Raw genomic sequence first — 24,668 nt, 5'->3', positions numbered from 1 at the left:
GTAGAAGGTCACAGATGTTTCCACTCAGGGCCAGATTATCCAGTAAGCTAGGCATGCATGGGCACAACTGTGACATCCTAACAATCTGCAGTGTGCAATTTCACATCTCCCTGACCACATCAAAAATGTGGTGACACCCACGTGAAATTTCTCACCACAGATTAGCAAGTAGACACCATTAAGCCTGTGTGTGTCTTGCTCAATGCAAGCCTGTGCATCCCGTGTTTACTGGTTAATCTGCCCCTGTTTCCATTAAACAACCTTCAGCTATAGAAGTGAATGCTGAGGACACATGGGTAGATTTACGTTCACTACACAGAGCATGGAAACCCTGGTGGCGTAGTGGTTAAGAACTATGACTGATAATCAAAAAGTCAGCAGTTAGAATTCACCAGGTGCTTCCTGGAAACTCTAATGGGACAGTTCTACTCTGTCTGATAGGGATGCTATGAGTTGGAATCAACCTAACGACAACAGGTTTACAGAGTATACAGAAGCATCAGACTTGAAGACTCTAGCAATTAATGGAATCAGAGGTAAGAAAGTAACTGGAAAGGGAGAAATAGGTCCATCTAATAATCCTAATTTTTGTTTCTATGATGAGAATCAGAAATCTCTAATTCTTTCCTCAACATCATTTCTATGAAGATAACTATCTGAAAATTTTAAGATGTTAATTTAATATATGTATTATAACATTCTTATGTCAATAAAATTTGGCCTTTCATGCTGTTTATATTTATTTCCTACTTGTAGAATTCAATGTCACAAATACCTGTGGAAAAACAAAGCAGGGTTCTCTTCTGATTGAAAGCATCAATAAAATGAGATTTCTCTGTATCAAATATCATTTGTTGAATTTAACAGGTTGAGATGAGTTTACTATGAAATGCTAAGTGATGTGGGACTTTCTATTTATGTTACATATAATGAAGTATTTATATAACTCTAGCAGTTGGCTGAATTCGCTCAGACTAGTTAGTTTCTGACAGCTGATACACTCAAAAACAAGAGAGGAAAATGCCACTTGAATTCCAGACACTCAACTTTCCAAATAACTGCCACTGTTTGATACTTATGAAACACATACCAAGTGCAAGCACAGTAGAAATTTAGCGTATTACAAGGATCTTTGTCCTGGGATGGGGGGGCGCGGGCGGAGGGGGAGGCCTGATGACATAGTGATTAAGTGTTTGGGTGCTAACCAAAAGTTTGGCAGTTTGAATCCACCAGCAACATACAAAAGTGATACCTGAAAGAATAAAGGTTTTTGATGTCATTAGGACATTTCCTATTTCTTTTCTATCTCTGACTTCTACTTCATATACATTCCAAAGCTCAAAATCAAACTCATAGCGCCCTATAGGACCAAGTAGAACTGCCCCAGAGGGTTTTCAAGGAATGGCTGATGGACTCAAACTGTCAAACTTTTGGTTAGTTTTGACTCACCGGCAACAGGTTTGGTTTTTGGTTTGGTTTTGTGCTGGGGAGAGTATGGGGATCACCTCAAAGGCACAGCAAGCATATAAATACAGAAAGTCTAAACCCTCCAAAGCAAATATTCCCTTGCCTTCCAGTCAATTCCAACTCACAGACACCCTACAGGACAGGGTAGAACTGCCCCATAGGGTTTCCAAGGAGTGGCTGGTAGATTGGAACTGCCAATCTTTTGGTTAGCAGCCAACACCTTAAAGAGATTTTTAAAATTTCTTCCTGTCAGTAGTCTCAATGAATAAAATGACAGACTTTAAAAAACACAAAGCTTGTTCCACCACGATAGCCCTTATGTAAGCTATTCCTTAGCACTGAGGTAAGATTTCGGAAAGAAGGCTAGGCTCATTCACTGGCTAGCAATTCATTCAACGGTATGAGTACCTGAAGCTACTGAAAACTACAATGTATCACAGACCTCTGGAGCCTTTGGTCAATAATAGAATTTAGGCATGCAAAATATTCAAACGCCAAGGTCTACAGTTTTTCTTGTTTAAATTTGCAGTGTGTTTTCAGTTTTAAACTTGGTAGATTTTAATGGGTCAGTTTTTACAGGTGACTGACTCTAGCTAAGATCTGTTAACTCAGGTAAAACCTCTAATGAGCTAAGTCATATTATTATCTCCATATTATAAATAACATTTCTAAAATAGTATTATTGGATTACAGCAGGGGTTCTACAGTCAGACTGACTTTGAGCGACGTGACCTTGGGCTAGTTATTTAACTTCCTGAAGAAGCAGTTTCCTCCTCTTTTACAAAGGAGATAAATACTATCTTCTCAAAGGCTGTCCTAAGAACTCAATGAGATATAAAACATGTAAATTACTTTGACCCATAGTTGATCTAATGGAAGTGTTAACTACTATACCTGCTGCTGCTATTATTAACCGTTTAAAGCATGAAGTATCTACCAAGATAAAGAGGAGTATGCAAAAGATACTTTATTTCTACATTCAGTTCGTTATATGATTCCGAAAGTAACTTTTTTCAAATCAATTTGCTTGGTGATTCAAGATAGCCTATACTTCTTGAAATATAGATCCAAATGCCTGGTCTGCAAAGGCTTCCTGCAGAAGGTGGCATATTGCTAATGCATTTCAAGATGGGAGCTTGAAAGATATAAAAAGGATTTGACATCTGGCATGGTGACTCAATTAATTACTGTGTTGGATTAATTAGTGTGCTGAATCTCCTGAGCCAACACCATGAGTCTGAGCACAGGAACATTACTTTGGTTGGTGAATAGTAATTTAAAAAAAATATGCTAATTCCAAATTTAATTCAAGGTTGGGTAAAGAAGGTTAGCAGACTATATATTTTTATCATCAGGAAAATTTATCTTCACGATATAAAATATAAAGTGCTGTCCAAGTTATAAAGATGTAATAAAATTGCAGAACCCTTTGAATTAACTCTTAACCACTCAAATACTCTAAGAAGTATTAGGACATATATTCTGACCAAAGTTTAAAAAAAAAAAATCATGCTTCTAATCATTGCATATTTTTACCCAGAGATTTTTATCAATGCAGAATTCACATAAATACCTGACGATTTTATCATTATTCAGAAAAACAACAACTGTGCTAGAATCACGAGTAACCTGGCGTTTAAAATGCAGATTCTGGAATTAAAAGGCCTGAGTGCAAATGATTTACTTATTTTGTTTTTACACCCTTATTTTCTCACCTATAAACACAATTTAAACAGAACCTAATTCACAAGGTGTTTTTGAAGATGAAATGAACTAATCCATTTCCAGTTTTTTACATGGTATCTAGAAAAATGTAAGTATATAGTGTATGTTAACCAGTTGCTAAAGGAGCAAATACTAGCAGCAGCAATAGTAGTATTTAATGACACAACAACGGAAATGAATTTAGGAAGGTTATTTCAAGGGCAAGATATTTTAAACTATATTTTAGTAAAACAGCTAAATTTTAAAACAGAAAAACATGCTATATTTTGAGGAAATAATACTAATCAGGTATTTAAACCCTAAGACAAAAGAAGACAACTGATGTATTAATTTTTTTTTGTATAAACAACTATCACCCACTACTGATTTTTAACACTCTGAAGAGTATTCATATACCTCAAACTGTATATAAAATTCTCAAAGTTCATATGTAAAAGTTGAATTCTAGGAAAAATATTAAATATGACAAAATAGTTTTAGAGTGGTGTACAAGTATTAAAAAAAGAAATGGTGTCATTGGTCTAAAAAAGAGAAAATCACTTAAGTGAAAAATTAAACTTTCACAAATACGTTTACTTTCAACAGAGATTTTAAAGAGTGTGAATGTACGGTGGGAGAGAAGGTATTAGAAATTCATTTTTCTTAACCAAAAACAAACAAAGCATTCATTTGAATACAGGCAATATTACAAGGGAGAAGAATTATTGTTTTATTATATAAAATTATTCTACTTCTTAAGAAGCATTACTTTAATTTCAGTAGTTCATATTCTATAATAAATGAACTTGATTAAAATTTATTAATGCTATTACGGTAAAGAGTTTATCTGTATTATCTCTTATAAACACAGAAATGGAAATATATGCCTTATGTATTTTCTTTACAATAACACACAAAATATTTCAAATTGATTCTAATTATGTAAGAGTTTTCTAGCCTCAAAGAGAACTTTATAAATCTTAGATTTCAAAACTCTTTTATGAAATATCAAAGACAAAGTTATTTCCAACAAAAGATCACAATGTAGCAAATGCTGAAAACGTCAAAAAAGTTCAATTCTACATTCGTAATGCTATGAAGATTAATACAAAATTACATTTTAAATATAGATATTATTTTGATACAGTATGTGGGGAAAGGTGCATCATCTCTTATGTCAGCAATAGGTGCCTGTCATGAATTGAATTGTGTCCCCCCCAAAATATGTGCCAACTTAGTTAGGCCTGGATTCCCAGTATTGTGTGGTTGTCCTCCATTTTGTGACTGTAATTTTGTGTTAAACAGGATTAGGGTAGAATTTTAACACCCTCACTAAGGTCATATCCCTGATCCAATGTACAGGAAGTTTTCCTGGGGTGTGGCCTGCACCACCTTTTATCTTACAAGAGATAGAAGTGAGCAGAGACAGGGGTACCTCATACCACCAAGAAAGACGCACCAGGAGCAGAGTACGTCCTTTGGACTCAGGGTTCCTGCACAGAGAAGCTCCTACTCAGGAAAAGATTGACGAGAAAGGCCTTCTTCCAGAGCCGACAGAGAGAGAAAGCCTTCTCCTGGAGCTGATGCCCTGAATTTGGACTTCCAGCCTACTGAAAAAAACAAAACAAAACAAAAAACCAAACCCATTGTCCTCGAGTTGATTCTGACTATAGCAACCATACAGGACAGGGTAGAACTGCCCCGTAGAGTTTCTAAGGAGTGCTTGGAGGATTCAAACTGTCAACCTTTTGGTTAGCAGCTGTAGCACTTAATCACTACATCACCAGTTTCCAACTAGGCTCTGAGAAAATTAATTTCTCTGTTAAAGTCATCCACTTGTGGTATTTCTGTTATAGCGGCAATAGATGACTAAGACAGCGCCTCTTCAGTGGCAGTACATTTTTCAGAAATATCAGAGAATGACTGAAGTCTTTGTTAGTTTCTGATGCACAATGAGTTTTACATATTTTAATGCTTAATTTCTTTTTTTTTCCACCAGTGCAGGACAACAAATAGAAACACCTCATAAATGGGGTTTAGAATAACATTTAATTCAATCTTTGATGTTTAGACAATCTTCCTCTTTCTTTTTCGGGCAATTCACTGGCTTGCGAAATCAGTATAGTTAATATTACTCTTTTTCAGAGGAATCAACAGAGTAGTCTATTAACACAATTCAGCAACCAACACTGCAGTGTTTGTAGGGTCACATCACAAACCCTGTGTAAAATCGCTGCACTAGACCACCCAGGCTTAAATTGCCTAAACCAAAAACCAAACCAAACCCATTGCTGTCGAGTCGATTCCAACTCATGGCGACCCTATAGGACAGAGTAGAACTGCCCCATAGAGTTTCCAAGGAGCGCCTGGTAGTTTCGAACTGCTGACCTTTTGGTTAGCAGCCGTAGCCTAGATTATTAAATATTTAACTTGAACTGTAAAGTCAACTTCTTTGATCCCTAAATATGAAATCCCTTTTTCAGTCTTTTCTGGATAAATATATGGATTTAGGAAGTAAGAAGTATACCCCTAGAGTCCCACATGTTATTTACAGGTACGATGATGAAAACATCTTCTAATTATTTCAGTCATTAGTTTTAGTTGAACCAATAGACTTAGTCACATCCACACAGCACTGAATGAAGAGATTCAGTAACAGTTTCTTTAATGTGCTAACTCAAAAAGGAAATGCAGTGTTGCTGAGCCCCGTACATTTGTCAGAACCCTTCAGGGAGTTTTTACTTCCCTACGGCAGTAGGCTGAGTCACTTAACTGAATCCAAGAGACTCTTCATCAATATATAAAGAGAAGGACTTTCATTAGAAAGTAATATACATATAACCCATTGCCCTCCAGTCCATCCCAAATCATAGCGACCCTGTAGGACAGAGTAGACTGCCCCATAAGGTTTCGAAGCAGGGGCTGATGGATTTGAACCTACCTTTTGGTTTTTTTTTTTTTTGGTTAGCAGCCTGAACTCTTAACCACTGCGCGACCAGAGCTCTGAATATACATATTACATATTAATATATACATTACTTTTTTAATTTCTAGATCTTCTAAAGAATATAAAACATTTTCTATGTATGTTCTATCACCTGTATTATCACTTACAGTAGAAGTTGCCAGTTATTTTTATTTTACACTATGTGGTAGGCAGGATAAGGTCCTCCCAAAGATGTTCATGGAATTAAGCTGGCTTTAAAATATACAGACTACCCTGGATTACCCAGGTGGGGCCCAATGTAATTACAAGAGTCCTTAAAAGTGGAAAAGGGAGGCAGAAGAGTCAGTGTCATAATGATATGCTGTCACAAAGACTTGATCGGCCATTGCTGGTTTCAAGATGGACGAGGGCCATGAGAAAACGAATGCAGACAGCCTCTAGAAGCTAGAAAAGACAAGAAAATGGGTTCTCCCCTAGACCCCCAGAAAGAAATGCAGCCCTGTGGATACCCCGATTTTAGTTCAGAGAGACTCATTTTGGACTTCTGATCTCCAGAATTATGATATAATACATTCATGCTGTTTTAAGACACTGAGTCTGTGGTGATTTGTTATGGAAGCAATGGGAAACTCACACATGCAATTCAGAAACTAAGTTCAGATATAAACAAACAACCCATCTTTCCATTATTTTTTCAAACATCTAGTTGATTTTCCACATAAGCCTACCAAGTGATAGACTTTTTGATCTCAGAACTTTTAGGACAAAATAAATTAAGAATTACAATGCTAATCATTCACCCTTGTTCTTAAAAGTACAAGTGGTATTATCATGGAATAACAAAGTTGTTTATTTCTGGCTCGACATGTAAACCTGTAATGTATGACAATTAATTTGTGTCATCTTAAAAATAAAGGCAATTGCGTATGTTATTAAACGTGAACGGTATTAGTCTGGCTAAGCTGATAAAGCAATAACCTTATAAATTACTTTACTAAACAGCCATTTAGTATGATTAACCTGTTTCTTTCTAAATTCTGTGTATATTACTGTCAGAGACAAACCACTTGGAAAAAATCCAGGTTTTGCAGCCCATGAAAAAGCAAAACAAACTGTTATTTTTAGTGATTTCGCTGGGCAGAAAGCAGAGATAATTTCTGAGCTATAACAAAACATTAAGAGTCAACCATCTCAGAGTATCCACATACCAAGGAGTTATTATTCAGGTCCATCCTCCCAGAGAAGGGACCCCAGGTTGTTCCAACCGGAAGTTGCTGCCGACTCTGAATTTTCCGTTCCCCATCTTTTTGAAACACCTCCAGCTCTCCTGCAGACAATGGAAATAAGAGATGTTTTGAGCACTTTCACTTGGCCCTTAACCATAGCCACCTCTTTTTGTGTTTGCTTTACCTGCATAATATTCTCAGGATTCAAATAAAGAGAATTAATTATGCTTGTCTGTAAAACAACTGATCTTGTTATCCTCGAGGAAAATAAGCCTAGTCCTTATCACTGTATTCAAATTTAGCCCAATTTCTTTCTTGCACCTTTTCACACACCATCTACTGAAGCCAATTTTATTTAGGCAGTCTTCAAGAATCAAAAACAACACTTCCTCAAAAAGCTTTGATTCAATGCCAAAGTAGACAGACCGGAAACATTAGGGCAGTGTCTTGAGGTTAAAATTCTTATTGTATTTAATCACCACTGTAACTAAAAACTGACAATTAAAGATATACAGTTCAGGCGATAACTTTATGACAGTTGTTTAAGACTCTTGGGAGAAAAAAAGTCCTATAGTGTTTTTGAAAGTAACTTGATCATTTTCAGAAATTTCTATTTGTTTTATTGAAAAAACATCTACATGCATAATAAGTTTATCACATAAAGAATGTTGAGACACAGTTGTGACTTTCTAAAACATTTGGTATTTTTAGTAGAGTTACATGTTACCAAAAGGGTTTGGACAAAAACACTTAAGAAAAAAGCCTGTTTAGGATGGTCTTCTTCCTTGCCTTTCCTCCAAAGTAATACTCTGCTGTGGTCATTAGAAGGAAACATGAAACCAAGACAGTAAACGCAAGGGCATGAAGCAGGAATTCATCAAACGCTTGCCTAATGAATAAATAAATGCGTTAATAATAAAAAAAATTATGACTAAAAGAAAGCCTCAAAAATTCAAGGAAAGGCCACTAGCCTAAACACTGTTTGGAATAAACAGAAAACAATCTCAATCAGGCTTTGCAGCCTCTCTCTACAGAAGTGCTGGAGGTGCAGTGGTTAAAGTACTAGGCTGCTAAGTGAAAGAAAGGAAGCAGTCTGCTTCCAGAAACATTACAGCCTTGGAAACCCTATGGGGCAGTTCACCTCTATCCTACAGGGTCACCATGAGTCTGAATCAACTTGATGGCAAGGGGTTTTTGGTTTTCTCTTGAGATAATTGGATCTATTATACTTATGCTTTACCATACTACATTACCCTGTCATGAATTTTATATTTCAAAGTATTACCTCAATAATACAATTTAATGTTTTATTTTAATGGCATTTCTTCTAACCTGCTTACCAGCATTCCTGAGATTCTATGTGAAATAGAATCTAAGTGGAAGCCCATAAACAATGGAAAGCTGAAAAAAAATCCTAAGTGGAATACAGTCAGGATCTGCACTGGTGGATTTAACCGAAGATGGATCGAAAATATTCAGAGAAAAAAAAAAAAAAGAAAATTCCAAAAAGTAGAATGAATTTGCCTGGTTCCCAGCACTAGGATGAATACACATTGTGTAGGCATCCCCTGCTGGAGCCTCCTGCCATTTCATGGCCATTTCACAGACCCTCAGTCTCTCACCAGCGCTCATTGTTCCAGCTTGCAAAGACTGAGAAAGCATTCATTATTAAGTGTAAGCATTAACAACTATTTACATAGCATTTACATTGCATTATAAGTAATCTCAAGATGATTTAAAGTATAGGGGAGGATGTGCATAGCTTGAAGGGACTTGAGCATCAGTGGGCTTTTGTATCTGCTGGAGTCCTAGAACCACCCCTCCCCTCCATGGATACCAAGGGATGCTGTATAATGCATTCAGTTTGTATATTCTAAATGATATGAGTCATGAGAAGTAACACATTCTGAATCAAATTGCCTTAATGTGGTCTTAGCTTCTTTTCAAGTCAATAAGTATCTTTAAATATGTAGAGTTAACTTTGGTGTTTTAGAAAGCGACACCATCACCCTGAGTTCAATTATCTCTCTTCATTTCTCTAGATTTGTTTCACCTCCCTTTAATAGTTAAAATATCAAGCATTACTTTACATGTTTTTGTTGGTGCTTATCGGTTCACTGGGTATCCTGAAAACCTAGGTCAAAGTAAATAAACCATAACCAGCAAAATATTCTGTAATGGTTAATTGTGTCTATTATTAAACATAAAACTTATCTGCATGTGAACGATAGTTAAGGTGTAGTCTGACAATGAAGATGCAAGGGAAAAAACAATTCCACGTTCACAGTCGCAACTTTTAAGTCCTATACCTCAATTCATCTCCTCACATTCTCGCCCTCTCCCAGTAGTTAATACACTAAAATGGAGGGACCCATTAAATTAAGAAAGACTGCAGGACAACAGTGGGATGTAGACCTCAAATTTTCATAAAAAGACCAGACTTAATGGTCTGACTGAGTCTAGAAGGACCCCAGAGGTCAAGGTCCCCAGACCTTCTGTTAGCCCAAGGCAAGAACCATTCCCAAAGCCAACTCTTCAGATAGGGATTGGACTGGACTATGGGATAGAAAATGATACTGGTGAGGAGTGAGTTTCTTGGATCAAGTAGACACATGAGACTATGTGGGCAGCTCCTGTCTGGAGGGGAAATGAGAGGACAGAGGGTGATAGAAGCTGGCTGAATGGACACGGAAATAGAGAGTAAAGAGAAGGAGTGTGCTGTCTCATTAGGGGGAGAGCAACTAGGAGTATATAGCAAGGCGTGTATAAGTTTTTGTATGAGAGACTGACTTGATTTGTAAACTTTCACTTAAAGCACAATAAAAGTTAAAGAAAAAAAAATTAAGAAAGACCTCGCCCTTCATTTTTTTCATTCTTGTGTATCAGTAGCTAAGGTTGATCAGTAGTCAGACAAATAGACCCGAAAAGACTCAACAGGTCCCAGCTTCCACAAGATAGTTTTATAAACAGAATACGTATACTAAATAGCTTATTTATGCTTAAGTGCAAAATCCTAAAGCTTATTCACAGTCCAGAGAGGATGGAACAACAATGATTTGTTTTCTGTAGGTGGAATGACAAACCCTATTTCTGAGATATGCCATTGAAAATGTTTGTTCTTTTATCCATGTAGAATCTTTTTGATTAATGCATTCAAACCAGAGGCCCTGAATAGACACATCCTCAAAGATAGGGCACAGTTAACAATCTAATGGTGATGTCAAAAAGGAATCAGTGGTGAGTGATGTCAGCAAGATGGCAGAGTACACAGTTCCTGTATCCTCACTGAACATCACAGAACCAGCAAAAACAATAAGAACAAAGTTTGTCAGAATCTTGGAAAATAGTCTAAGGTTTTTATCAACCAAATGAATGCTGAATCAAGAAAAAGGCACCTTCAAAACTATAGGAAAGTTATGTGACTTTTTTACCCGCCTGTGACCTACCTGCCCCTTCCAGGCTCTGTGGCAGGCCTGTTTCCAGTGAGGGACCTTGAACCATGGTTCTGGAGGAAGCAGAACATACCTTATTCACAAATTATTGATTCTTTTGTTCTAACTTGTCTGGTGGCTACCTGGATGACTGATGCAAGACACTCATTTCAGTTTTACCTATCTTGGAACTCACTGAGAGTAGAAAGCTGACATACATTACTCGATACCACTGTAAGGCAAATTATCAACCCAAAGATTTCATATTCACAGTATATAAAGAACTGTAACTCAGCAACAAAAAGACAAACAACCCGACAAAAAAATGGGGAAAAACTTGAATTGACACTTCTCCAAAGAAGATATACAAATGACCAATAAGCACATGAAAAGATGCTCAATGTCATTAGTCATTAGGGAAATGCAAATCACAACCACAATAAGATACCTTGTCATACCCACTAGGATGGTGAAGGAAAGAAGAAAGGGAAGGAAGAAGGAAAAATATGTGTTGATGAGGATGTGGAGAAACTGGAATGATTATGCTTTGCTCGTGGGAATGTAAAATGAAATAGTTTGATAGTTCCTCCAAAAGGTAATCACAGAATTACCATATGACTCAGCAATTCCAAACTCAAATAGATATCTGTATACCAATGTTCGTAGCATTATTATTTCTAAGAGCCAAAAGGTGGAAACCACTCAAGCTTTCTAATGCATGCTACAATATGAGTAAACCTTAAAAACATTAGGCTGAGTAGCAAGACACAAAAGGACAAATATTCTATGATTCCACTTACATCAGATATTTAGAACAGGCAAATTCATTTAAAAGAAAAAAAAACCCATTGCTGTGCAGTCGATTCTGATTCATAGCGACCTTACAGGACAGAGTAGAACTGCCCCATAGGGTTTCCAAGGAGTGGCTGGTGGATTCGAAGTGCTGACCTTTTCAGTTGGCAGCCAAGCTCTTAACCACTAGGACACAAGGGCTCTGGCAAATTCATAGAGTCAGAAAAATTAGAGTTTGCCAGAGGATATGGGGAGGGGGAAATAAAAGGGTTATTGCTCAGTAGGTACAGAGTTTCTGTTTGGGGTGATGAAAAAGTTTTGGAAAGAGTAAAGTTGGTTGTTCCACTCCATTAATGTAACTGATTTCACTGAACACTTACACAAGGTTAAAATGGCAAATTTTATTTTACATATGTTTTACCATAATAAATTTTTTAAAAAAGCAATCAGTTGGAAAATGGTCTCAATAAATGCATATTCATGTATGATAATGCTCTTATATTTAAATATTTAAATAAGTTTAAGAAAATAATTCATACCTAATAGAACTTCTTAGTACTTTTTCTTGACAGTTGTATTTACTTATATTTTAAACAATTTCTTTACAATTTACCATTTAAATCTAAAATACATTGCAATCCCTCAACTCAACACTATTTACAAATGTACTTTTCCACATAAAGATAAGGTCCAAATAATTTGCTTGTTTTTAACGCGCTTAAAAACAGTCATGCCTTACTTAGATGCACCAGGAGAATCATGAGAAACTTTAAAAATCCTTTTAGAAAGTAAATCAGCCTCCCTTTCTGCCCCTGATACTTTCTTCATTTTGAAAAGGGTTCAGGCTCAGTGAAACAGTGACTCCTTATCTGTACCTGCGGATTTACAAGCAGGTTTGCCTCTTAATGGATTAAGAACTACAAATTTAAGGCAGATCATAAAGTGATACCCAAATATTTCCTAAGTTTTTAAGGTGTCTTTGACTCTACATTTAAATTTTAAGCAGACCAAAAGATACATCTTTCAGCTCTTAACGACGAGCATGACAGAAGTCCATTAGCAGTCTAAGCTATCAAGTCAATCTTTTAGCTTTATTAGTCAAGCAGACAAATTCTAAGTCTCCTTTCTTGCTTATCGTGATGTTATCTTGAGGTTTTGGTAAAACCCTTCTGTCGCTTAAAGAGTTAAATAAAAACATTAATTTATTCAAAACAGCTTTTATAGAAAAGCACAAGCACAGTACAAATAATATGCATTTATATACTACCAAGGCTATGTAGCTTAATGACAGCAAGAGAAATAAGACTTGTATAAAAGGAAGTTCTATCTAATTTAACATACATGTTGCTTAAGAGCATGATATTTTAAAATTATTTTCAAAGATTAATAGGTGTCATGAAGTAGAGAAAAGATATTGCACTAAAAGAAGATTAACTTTTAGTCCCAACTCTGTTCATTAATGAGCTAAATGGCCTTGGATAAGTTGTATCTTTCTGAGTCTTTGGTTTATAATTGTTAAATGAGGGGTTTGCACTCTCTACTCTGGAAGGTGTTGCCCAACTCTGACAGTCCATGATACTGTGATTTTCTTTCCCAGGTATGATATACCATAATAAGAAGTAGAAAGAGAACTGGGCTAGGGGGTTAAAAGATCCAGGCCCTGCAACCAGTTTATCATAAAATGAATGTTTCACTTGAAAAGATCAGAGATTTTAAAATCAGAAAACAAAGATCCAGTAGTTATATGATCATTTTCTTATTCCTTGATTTCTTTGTTCATTAGTTTATTCATCCATTTACTTTGCAAATATTTGTTGGCTGTCTACTAAGTACCAGATAGTGAGTTAGGAATACAGCAATGAACAAAACAAGACTGGATACTGGATGAATTGTGGAAAACAGAATCCATATGGCTTAGGAAGAAGATGCCACAGGATTTAGCAATTGCGTGGATTCTGGGAGCCAGAGAAGGAAAAATCCAAGAATACTGTCCAAATATCTGTCTTGAGCAAATTAATCAATGGTTATGTACCCACTAAGGGAACAAAGGGATAAAATAAGATTTAAGAGATGAGTTTAGTTTGAATAAGTTGATGTCGAAGTAGCTGTAAGAAAGGCAAGAGATGATTTTAGGTGAGCATGTACAAGCCTGCAGCTCAGAAGCAAGGTCTTCACTAGATATTTAAATTTTGGCATTTATTTAGGAATTAAAGGTAGCTTCTGTTGTTGTTGTTGTTAGGTGTCATCGAGTCGATTCTGACTCATATCGACTCTATGCACAACAGAACAAAACACTGCCCGGTCCTGCACCATCCTCACAATTGTTGCTATGCTTGAGCCCATTATTGCAGCCGCTATGTCAATCCATCTCATTGACAGTCTTCCCCTTTTTTGCTCACCCTCTACTTTACCAAGCATGATGTCCTTTTCCAGGGACTGACCCCTCCTGATAACATATCCAAAGTACATGAGATGCAGTCTTAGCATCCCTGCTTCCAAGGAGCATTCTTGTTGTACTTCTTCCAAGACGGGTTTGTTCGTTCTTTTGGCAACCCATGGTATAGTCAATATTCTTCACCAACACCACAATTCAAAGGCATCAATTCTTCTTCGGTCTTCCTTATTCATTGTCCAGCTTTCGCATGCATACGAGGTGACTGAAAACATTATGGATTGGGTCAGGTGCACCTCAGTCCTCAAGATGACATCTTTGCTTTTCAACACTTTATGAAGAGTTGAAAGCTTAAGGAGGTTTTCTGCAGCGGATTTGCTCAATGCAATGCGTCTTTTGATTTCTTGACTACTGCTTCCATGCCTGTACTTTTCTAAATTCAGCTTGAGTTGCTGGCAGTTCCCTGCTAAAATAATGCTGCAGCCATTTTTTAATCATCTTCAGCAAAATTTTTCTTGCATGTGATATTAATGATATTGTTCAATAATTTCCACATTCTGTTGGATCACCTTTCTTGGGAATAATATGGATCTCTTCCAGTTGGTTGGCCAGGTAGCTATCTTCCAAATTTCTTGGCATAGATGTGTGAGCACTTCCAGTACTGCATCCATTTGTTGAAACATCTCAATTGGTATTCTGTCGATTCCCAGAGCCTTGTTTTCTGCCAATGCCTTCAGTGCAGCTTCAACTTCTTCCTTCAGAACCATTGGTTACTGATCATATGTTACCTCCTGAGATGGTTAAAAGCCAATCAATTCTTTTTGGTATAGTGACACCGTGTATTCTTTCCATCTTCTTTCTTGCTTGCTGTCGTTTAATATTTTCCCTGTAGAATCCTTCAGTATTGCAACTCGAGGCTTGAATTTTTAATTCAGTTCTTTCAGCTTGAGAAATGCTAAGCAAGTTCTTCCCTTTTGGTTTACCATCTCCAGGTCTCTGCATTTGTCATCATAATACTTTGTCTTCTGGAACTGCCCTTCGAAATATTCTGTTCAGTTCTTTTGCTTCATCATTTTTTCGTTTTGCTTTAGCTACTCTAAGTTCAAGGGCAAGTTTCAGAGTCTCTTCTGACATCCATTTAGGTCTTTTCTTCCTCTCCTGTCTTTTTAATGATCTCTTGCTTTCTTCATGTATGAAGTCCTTGACATCATTCCACAACTCTTCTGGTCTTTGGTCATTAGTGTTCAACACATCAAATCTATTCTTGGTGTGGTCTCTAAATTCAGGTGGTATATATTCCAGTTCATACTTTGGCCTTTGTGGACTTGTCCTAATTTTCTTCAGTTTCAACTTGAACTTACATATGAGTAATTGAAAGTCTGATTCGCAGTCAGCCCCTGGCCTTGTTCTCACTGGTGATATTGAGCTTTTCCATCATCTCTTTCCATAGATGTAGTCGATTTGATTCCTGTGTATTCCACCTGGTGAGGTTCATGTGCACAGTCACTGTTTATGTTGGTGAAAAAAGTTATTTGAATGAAGAAATTGTTGGTCTTGCAAAAGGCAATCATTTGACCTCCAGCACCGTTTCTATCACCAAGGCCATATTTTCAACTACCAATCCTTCTTTGTTTCCAACTTTCACATTCCAATAGCCAGTAATGTCCAGTGCATCCTGATTGCACTTTTGATGAATTTTAGACTGCAGAAGTTGGTAAAAATCTTCAATTTCTTCATCTTTCACCTTAGCAGTTGGTGCATAAATTTGAATAATAATTGTATTAACTGGCCTTCCTTGTGTTGTTGTTAGGTGCCGTCAGCTCAGTTCTGAATCATAGCAACCCTATGCACAACAGAACGAAACACTGCCTGGTCCTGAGCCATCCCCACAATCCTTGTTATGCTTGAGCTCATTGTTCCAGCCACTGTGTCAATCCACCTCGTTGAGGGACTTCCTGTTTTCCGTTGACCCTGTACTCTGCCAAGCATGATGTCCTCCTCCAGGGACTCATCCCTCCTGACAACATGTCCAAAGTATGTCAGATGCAGTCTCGCCATCCTTGCTTCTTCTAAGGAGCATTCTGGTTATACTTCTTCCAAGACAGATCTGTTCGTTCTTTTGGCAGTGCATGGTATATTCAATATTCTTTGCCAACACCACAATTCAAAGGCGTCAACTCTTCTTCGGTCTTCCTTATTCATTATCCAGCTTTCACATGCATACGATGTGATTGAAAATGCCACGGCTTGGGTCAGGCGCACCTTAGTCTTTAAGGTGACATCTTTGCTCTTCAACACTTTAAAGAGGTCCTTTGCAGCAGATTTACCCAGTGCAATGCGTCTCTTGATTTCTTGACTGCTGCTTTCATGGCTGTTGATTGTGGATCCAAGTAAAATGAAATCCGTGACAACTTCAATCTTTTCTCCGTTTATTATGATGTTGCTCATTGGTCCAGTTGTGAAGATTTTTGTTTTCTTTATGTTGAGGTGCAATCCATACTGAAGGCTGTGGTCTTTGATCTTCATTAGTAAGTGCTCCAAGTCCTCTTCACTTTCAGCAAGCAAGGTTGTGTCATCTGCATAACACAGGTTGTTAACGAGTTTTCCTCCAATCCCGATGCCCCTTTCTTCTTCATATAGTCCAGCTTCTTGGATTATTTACTCAGCATACAGATTGAATAGGTATGGTGAAAGAATACAACCCTAACGCACACCTTTCCTGACTTTAAACCAATCAATGTCCCTTTTTCTGTCTGAACAACTGCCTATTGATCTATGTAAAGGTTCCTCATGAGCACAATTAAGTGTTCTGGAATTCCCATTCTTCACAATGTTATCCATAATTTGTTACCATCCACACAGTTGAATGCCTAGGTAAACAACCTTCTGGTATTTTCTGCTTTCAGCCAGGATCCATCTGACATCAGCAATGATATCCCTGGTTCCACGTCCTCTTCTGAAACTGGCCTGAATTTCTGGCATTTCCCTGTCGATATACTGTTGCAGCCGTTTTTGAATGATCTTCAGCAAAATTTTGCTCGTGTGTGATATTAATGATATTGTTCTATAATTTCCACATTCGGTTGGATCACCTTTCTTAGGAATAGGCATAAATATGGATCTGTTCCAGTCAGTTGGCCAGGAAGCTGTCTTCCATATTTCTTGGTATAGATGAGCGAGCACCTCCAGCGCTGCATCTGTTTGTTGAAACATCTCAATTGATATTCCATCAATTCCTGGAGCCTCGTTTTTCACCAATGCCTTCAGAGCAACTTGGACTTCTTCTTTCAGTACCATCGGCTCCTGATCATATGCCACCTCTTGAAATGGTTGAACATTGACTAATTCTTTTTGGTATAATGACTCTGTGTATTCTTTCCATCTTCTTTTGATGCTTACTGCATCGTTTAATAATTTCCCCATAGAATCCTTCACTATTGCAACTTGAGGCTTAAATTTTTTCTTTAGTTCTTTCAGCTTGAGAAACCCTGAGAGTGTTCTTCCCTTTTGGTTTTTCATTTCCAGCTCTTTGCACATGTCATTATACTTTACTTTGTCTTCTCGAGTCGCCCTTTGAAATCTGTTCAGTTCTTTTACTTCATCAATTCTTCCTTTTGCTTTAGCTGCTTGATGTTCGAGAGCAAGTTTCAGAGTCTCCTCTGGCATCCATCTTGATCTTTTCTTTCTTTCCTGTCTTTTCAATGACCTCTTGCTTTCTTCATGGATGACATCCTTGATGTTATTCCACAACTCATCTGGTCTTCAGTCACTAGTGTTCAATGCATCAAATCTATTCTTCAGATGGTCTCTAAATTCAAGTGGGATAGACTCAAGGTCATGTTTTGGCTCTTGTGGACTTGCTCTGATTTTCTTCACTTTCAGCTTGAACTGGCATATGAGCAATTGATGGTCTGTTCCACAGTTGGCCCCTGGTCTTGTTTTGACTGATGATATTGAGGTTATCAATCGTCTCTTTCCACAGATGTAGTCAATTTGATTTCTGTGTGTTCCATCTGGTGAGGTCCACGTGTATAAAAAAAAAAATAGTCACTGTTTACGTTGGTGAAAAAAAGGTATTTGCAATGAAGAAGTCGTTGGTCTTGCAAAATTCTATCATTCGATCTCCGGCATTGTTTCTATCACCAAGGCCATATTTTCCAACTACTGATCCTTCTTGTTTCCAACTTTCACATTCCAATCACCAGGAATTATCAATGCACCTTGATTGCATGTTTGATCAATTTCAGCAGCTGATAAAAATCTTCTATTTCTTCATCTTTGGCCCTAGTGGTTGGTGCGTAAATTTGAATAATAGTCATATTAACTTGTCTTCCTTGTAGGCATATGGACATTATCCTACCACTGACAGCACTGTACTTCAGGATAGATCTTGAAATGTTCTTTTTGAAGAAATGCAATGCCATTGCTCTTCAATTTGCCATTTTCTGCATAGTAAACCATAGGACTGTCTGATTCAGCATGACCAGTACCAGTCTATTTCAGCTCACTAATGCCTAGGATATTGATATTTATGTGTTCTACTTCTTTTCTGATGATTTCCAATTTTCCTAGGTTCATACTTCATACATTCTAGGTTCCGATTACTAATGGATGTTTACAGCTATTTCTTCTCATTTTGAGTCGTGCTACATCAGCAAATGAAGGTCCCAAAAGCTTGACTCCCATCCATGTCATTAAGGTAGACTCTACTTTGAGGAGGCAGTTTGTATGTGGTAATAAATCAAAAGTATTTTTTCTTTTTTTTTTTTTTATATCTCAGGCAGTGTATTATGATAAAATAAGGCCTAGGACAGAATTCCCAGAATCTCTAGAAGACAGAGCGATGGAGGGGTAGGTACAGTAATCTTAAAAGTTACAAGAGACATAAAAAGAAACAATGGTACTATGACAGCCAAGGGATTAATACAGAATTAGAAGAAGGAAGGATCTATCAAGTAAAGTTGAAAATTTATGAAATAAAAGAACTGGAAAAATTCCCTTGGGTAAGTTGCAGATCACAAGTCTTTTGGGGTGAAAGGAGTTCTGTAGAATGGAAGGCCAGAACACAGATTGGACTGGGTTCAAAATTGAATGGAGAAGAGGAAATGGAACAAGCCATGTGACCTAGGGCAAGGTACTTAATCTTTTCAGCTTCAGTTTCTGCATTCACAAAATAGGAATTAAATGTTTTCCTTATATAGTTGCTGTGAAAAGGAACTCAGATAACATATAGAAAATGCCTAATACTACCTCACTGAAAAAAACTGAAGCATTCTAAAAGAATGCCCACATACTTCCACCATCACATCTAATTATCCACCAGTGTCTTCACTCACATTCCATCTTTGTCACCTCCACCCGTATTATTCCTCATACCCTGACTTAACTTCCTTTCAAGTATCTTTGGATTCAGCCTTCTTATCAGCATTTCCCAGGTTTTTTTAAATCAACTCAGGCCTAGATGACCAACCAGACTTGATTCTCTCTACAGCTCCAATTCAGGCTCCAAATTCCTGCCAGGAAAAACTAATTAAAATGTCACTTTCATCATGTCACTTGCTTATGCAAGTTTACCCTTAACCCCCATATGACCATCCCAAATATGCACATCCCTATCTGAATTTCAGTACCACCATAACCTTGTTCCACAGTGTCTGCTTAATTTTTATGTCCTACTTCTCCCCAGAACATGTTTTTTGCCCAATTAGTAAAGTCTTCTTTACCATTCCTTCCTCATCACTTCCAGTGTAATTCCCACCACCTTTCTGAGAATTGTTCCTGCTCCCTGGCAGCCCACCATCCTCCTGCTTGCCTTAGTGAACCCTATGAATGTTATAAGATAGAGCTCAAAACTATTTTCCTTCAAGAAGCTTCTCTGAACACTCATGGACAAACTGAGTTCTTTTTCCCTAATTTTTCCATAGGATTATTAGTTCAATATCACACAATTTTGCATTTAATTATTAATTAGAGGCTTCTCCTTTTTAACTTCTAACACCTTACAGGACTATAAACATCTTGATCTACAGCCTTATTTTATATTTCTGTTTCTCCTCTGGGAATAATATTGTTTGTGACACATGGCAACAGCAAAATACAAATTGAAGGTGATTGGGCAAAGATTTTTATAAGATCATAACACACAATTTCAGTACAATTAAAGTTGATTTTAGAGACAAAAGGCAGTTGTTTTAATATGTGTCTTCTCTTTGTATTACAGCGATCATACATTTCATTTGTTCAGCACTCTACTCCACGTACATTACCTCATCTCTGAAAAATGGAGCAGGGTGAAAAATAAAGATTTCCCTCCTCTGCCTAGCTCATATTTTTGTAGCTATTCTTCAAAAAGAAGCCTTATTTTTAACATGTTGGGTTAAGTTTACACAAAATACTTGAGACACATAGGACGGACTAATCAATTTTGGTAAAAGATAATATTGTTAGTGCTGAAGGCTGTTTCTCTTATCTTGTTGATAATGCATAGTTTTAAAAGTCTGTGATTACTCAAAGTCTTATGATAGCTTCACTCAAAAAAAAAAAAAAAAAAAAAGCCATAAGTCAGAAAAATCTACCAACCATCCCGCAGCTTTTAAGACATCAATCCACTTTTTGGCTCAAATAAAATAAATCCACTGGTGGAAGGAAGTACCTAACATCACCAGAGATGTCCTCAAATCTTCTTTCAGTCAAGGTGCTACCAAGCCATGGCCTTTGTTTCTTTCCAATAGGGTTCTTTTCATACTGCTTTTCAATAGAGTTCTTTTCATGCCTCTTTAGAAAGCAAAGTATGTGAAAATAGAAGCACACCAAAAACAGAACATACAAGATGTGAGCCTTTTCACATAGTTATCAGCAATCATGCTTCAACGGAATTCAACATTAAGTTGATGACAAGTGTAGATGAAATTTACAGAACATCCCTTAACTCTAGGTACAGGTTCCCCAGAAGGATGTGGTTGCAAGTAAATGAGGTGACAGAAGATCATATTACATTTGCTGGAAATAAACTTTGGATTGGTTTGAACTTGGTTTTAAATATATAACCAAATTTTAAAGCAGACCACATGAGTTAGCTCATACTGTTTATCAGGACTTATTCTATCAGAGGGCTATAGCATCAGAACCCATATTTATATTTTCTTCATGGTTGGAAAACATTATACATCAGGGTATCAAACATGGACAGCCCTGAAGTCATGCTGAGTTCAAAAAGCGCTCAAAGATTCAAAAAATCTCAAAACATTTTCAAAGTCAGCCAAGGTAGCTGAAGTATGGCAAAGCTCTTGCTATTTTATGGTTTAACCATTTGATAACTGCCTGCCAGACATATATAAGGCTACATGATCATTTCACTGCTGATTATCTCCAGAGTCCAATGCAGTCCCGCACTATATGTGCTTCTTCAAGAGCTAATAACAGCCTGTTTCATCTGCATTTTAGGGCAAAAAAGGCCATTTATGTGAGACTACACCGATCCATCCCAAAGCACGGCACATGAAATGATAGTTCTCGACTGGTAGCTACAAACTGCCTTAGAGGGATACCTTTTCTAATTTTCCTTCTCATTTTCTGAGTCATACAGTCACAACACACACTAAACTACAGTTTTGAACATAAACTTGAAATACGACATTCCCTATTCAAGTACTCCAGTCAAACCCTGATAAATCAGGCTGGCCATGCGATGATCTTATCCCTTCTGACTCTTTAATAAATCGAACCTTGTAAGTTCGTACTGTTGGAAGTTGTCACTAAATGAAATTGTGACCTTATCCGGCACATGAACTTATCCTGCTGACAACTACATTTATTGTGTGGATAAGAAAGGAAAAAAAGAGAAGGGGGAAAAAAAAAGAAATAAAGAAAAAAATGAGATATTTAATAATACTGATCTTAGCCATATGTAACTCTAACAGATGGAATCTTTTTGATGTTCCATTAATGATTTGCCAAAGATGAGTCTCTACTTAGAGAAAAATGCTCACCCTAGGTAAGTGCTAGGGGCACTGCAGATGGTATTAAAAGTGCATGAAGACGTACTGGGTGACAGCAGCGAATCAGAAGCTATTAGTTTAACACAAAGAGCCCTGAATTAGCTTGTAATTGCACTGGAAAAGATAACATAATGGTGGTGGCAAAATAGAAACACTCCCTTTTCACAGAATGCATTCAGTGCCTAAAAACAAGACACTGGAGTTGCCGAAAATCCACAGCAAGTTAAATCACTGCATTTCTCAAGAATGCAAAATGTTCCCTTTGACTACAGTTTCTAAAAAGTCATCGAAATTAATGTGTACAGCATTGTTTAAAAGCAAATTTACATGCATATGATACCAAATATTGGCATTTAATCTGGGTTTTATTACTGAACCCAGGAATCTTTTATGTTATTATTCTGGCTAGCCTTAAGGATTGATTCTGAGGCCCATTATATGTCCAGGAATTCCCTCTTTCCTAAGGCCCACTGAAACCTGCAGATAATCATCTTTAAGATAGAGAAAGTTTGTGTCTAGGTAATAATATTATTCATAATAAAGTAGAAAATCCAAGGTGTTTTTTAAAAGCAGCATCATGATTTCAAATAATTATAAAGCCTACATATTCACATACAAAATAAATTTTGAATACAGAGAGTATGTTCAAGGTTGGTAGAAAGAAATTACCCTATTTTGCCCTTTGCCCTTTGTTCTATTTATGTGAACAATGAAAGGGGAAGAAACATCTCATCCCAGGTATCTGAAAACATTCAATGGGAGTGTAACTAGCTCTTGTAAATGTTTGGAAAACTCATTGTAAGGAGGGGCTGTAGTCATTGGAGACCTTTCAGCTGCTGGGAGGAAGAGGGAGGAGTCAAGAAACCTGGCACAACATGCCTCCCTGTTGCCAGAACCCTCCCTGACCTTCCAGCCAACACTCTTTTGTCACAGACTGACCCAATTACCACTTCCTGATCCAAATCTTGAAAAACAGAAGGAAAGTACATTTTGGGAGCTGTGATTAGGGAGGACTCATCATGGAAGTGAGCTAGCTTGGCTGGCAGCCACAGGCAACAGCAGTGGAGGGAGCAGCAGCCAAGAGTCAGTCCACCAGCAGGAGGACCACAGAAGAATCAGGGTGTGCAGAGTACTGTCAAAGAAGTCTTGCTTTTATCCAGACTCAGAAACTTCAGCGGAGACACACTGGGTAAACATCAACCATACCTCCTGTTAGACAAGAATGCAGGAAGAAATAATTTGTAAGGACTATTTAGTTTTTTTTTTTTAGTATAGGACATAAAAAAACATAAGTGGGCCTTTGTGATGTTAATGGCTCTAAATTTTAGGCAACTTTGTTCAGACTGTTAAAATTTTGTGCTTTCTCATAGAATACATTCATTAATTTAAAAGGAGATAGCTGGCTAACAATGGAACATTTCACAACTCATTGATGATATCTCATTACCACATATAATTGTTCGCTGTCTTACGATGTAAACCTATAATAAACGAGATTAGAGTCATATTTTTTAGTATGGTGAAACAGTATAGATGACAATCAAAGGAAATACACTGGAAAGATTGTACAGGTAAATGTTCTTAGGATTTGATTGTGATTAAGATGAGTTTTGCCTGGAAAAAAAGGTCCATATGAAGCTCCATTTGGGAGTGGGGACACATCTGTTGGGTTGCAATACAAGAGAAGTAAAAGATTGAAGAACACTTGAATGGTTGAACAAATATCATGGGAAAAACTAGCATCACTTTGAAAACTTTTTGTGTAACCCAGGAAACAACAGAACATGGATGTACAGAGCAATGGTCAGGGAAGGCTTGCTATTATTCAGACAGAGAAACTCCAAAGTAGAAATGCTGGGCAACTCTCAGAAAGCACAAAAGTTTAACAGTCAAAAAAAAAGTTGCCCAAATTTCTATTATTTCTGTCAATAACAGAAATGTTCAGAAAACTGGTCTGAAAGTGGTATTCCACTAAAGACTTTTACATTTTTACTCAGAGAACAACAAAGACAAAAAGTATCATTTTTTTGTTTGTTTTTTTTAAGGACTGTGATGGCTGACTTTGTTAGTCAACTTGGCTGGGCCATGATTCTCAGTGGCTTGGCAGTTATGATACAATTTGGCAGTTACATAATGATGTAATAACTTCCCTGGTGAGATATGATATAATGTAATCACCACCATGATGACATATGATATAATGTAATCACTTCCATGATGAGATCTGCTATGAGTAGCCAATCAGTTGAAAGGGAGTTTCCTTGAAGTGTGACCTCCATCCAATATATATGGCCTTTCTGGTAAAGGTCACTGGCTTTTGTTCTGCTCTGGATCATCTGACCTCTGGTTCTTGGGACTTGAGCCAGCAGCCTGCCATCTGACCTGCCAATCTTGGGTTCATCAGCCCCTGCAGCTACATGAGTCAGGAAGTCAGAAGCTTCCAGCCTGGCACCTGACCCACCAACTTAGAAGTTTCCGACCTCTACAACCATGTGAGCCATTTCCTTCAGATAAATCTCTCTCTCTCTCTATATATATATACCCATTGCAGTCGAGTCAATTCTGACTCATAATGACGCTACAGAGCAGAGTAGAACTGCCCCATAGGGTTTTCAAGTAGCGCCTGGCAGATTAGAACTGCTGACCCTTTGGTTAGCAGACATAGCACTTAACCACTATGGTACCAGGGTTTCCATAGTGTATGTATGTATG

The 24,668-nt window shown here is 37.3% G+C and overlaps 1 protein-coding gene across 1 annotated transcript in view; it reads right to left on the bottom strand.

Moving 5' to 3' along the window:
- Window positions 1–24,668, bottom strand: part of ZFPM2 (zinc finger protein, FOG family member 2) — a 530,223-nt gene that overhangs the window by 245,596 nt on the left and 259,959 nt on the right. The window contains exon 4 of the mRNA XM_010588444.3: window positions 7,327–7,445. Coding sequence (XP_010586746.1) covers window positions 7,327–7,445 — 119 coding nt within the window. The remainder of the gene's footprint in view (window positions 1–7,326; window positions 7,446–24,668) is intronic.

Source organism: Loxodonta africana, chromosome 14 (genome assembly GCF_030014295.1).
Source record: "Loxodonta africana isolate mLoxAfr1 chromosome 14, mLoxAfr1.hap2, whole genome shotgun sequence".
Taxonomy (NCBI): Eukaryota; Metazoa; Chordata; class Mammalia; order Proboscidea; family Elephantidae; genus Loxodonta; species Loxodonta africana.
Note: the sequence above shows the minus strand (reverse complement) of the source record. Positions and strands in the feature narration are given on the sequence as shown.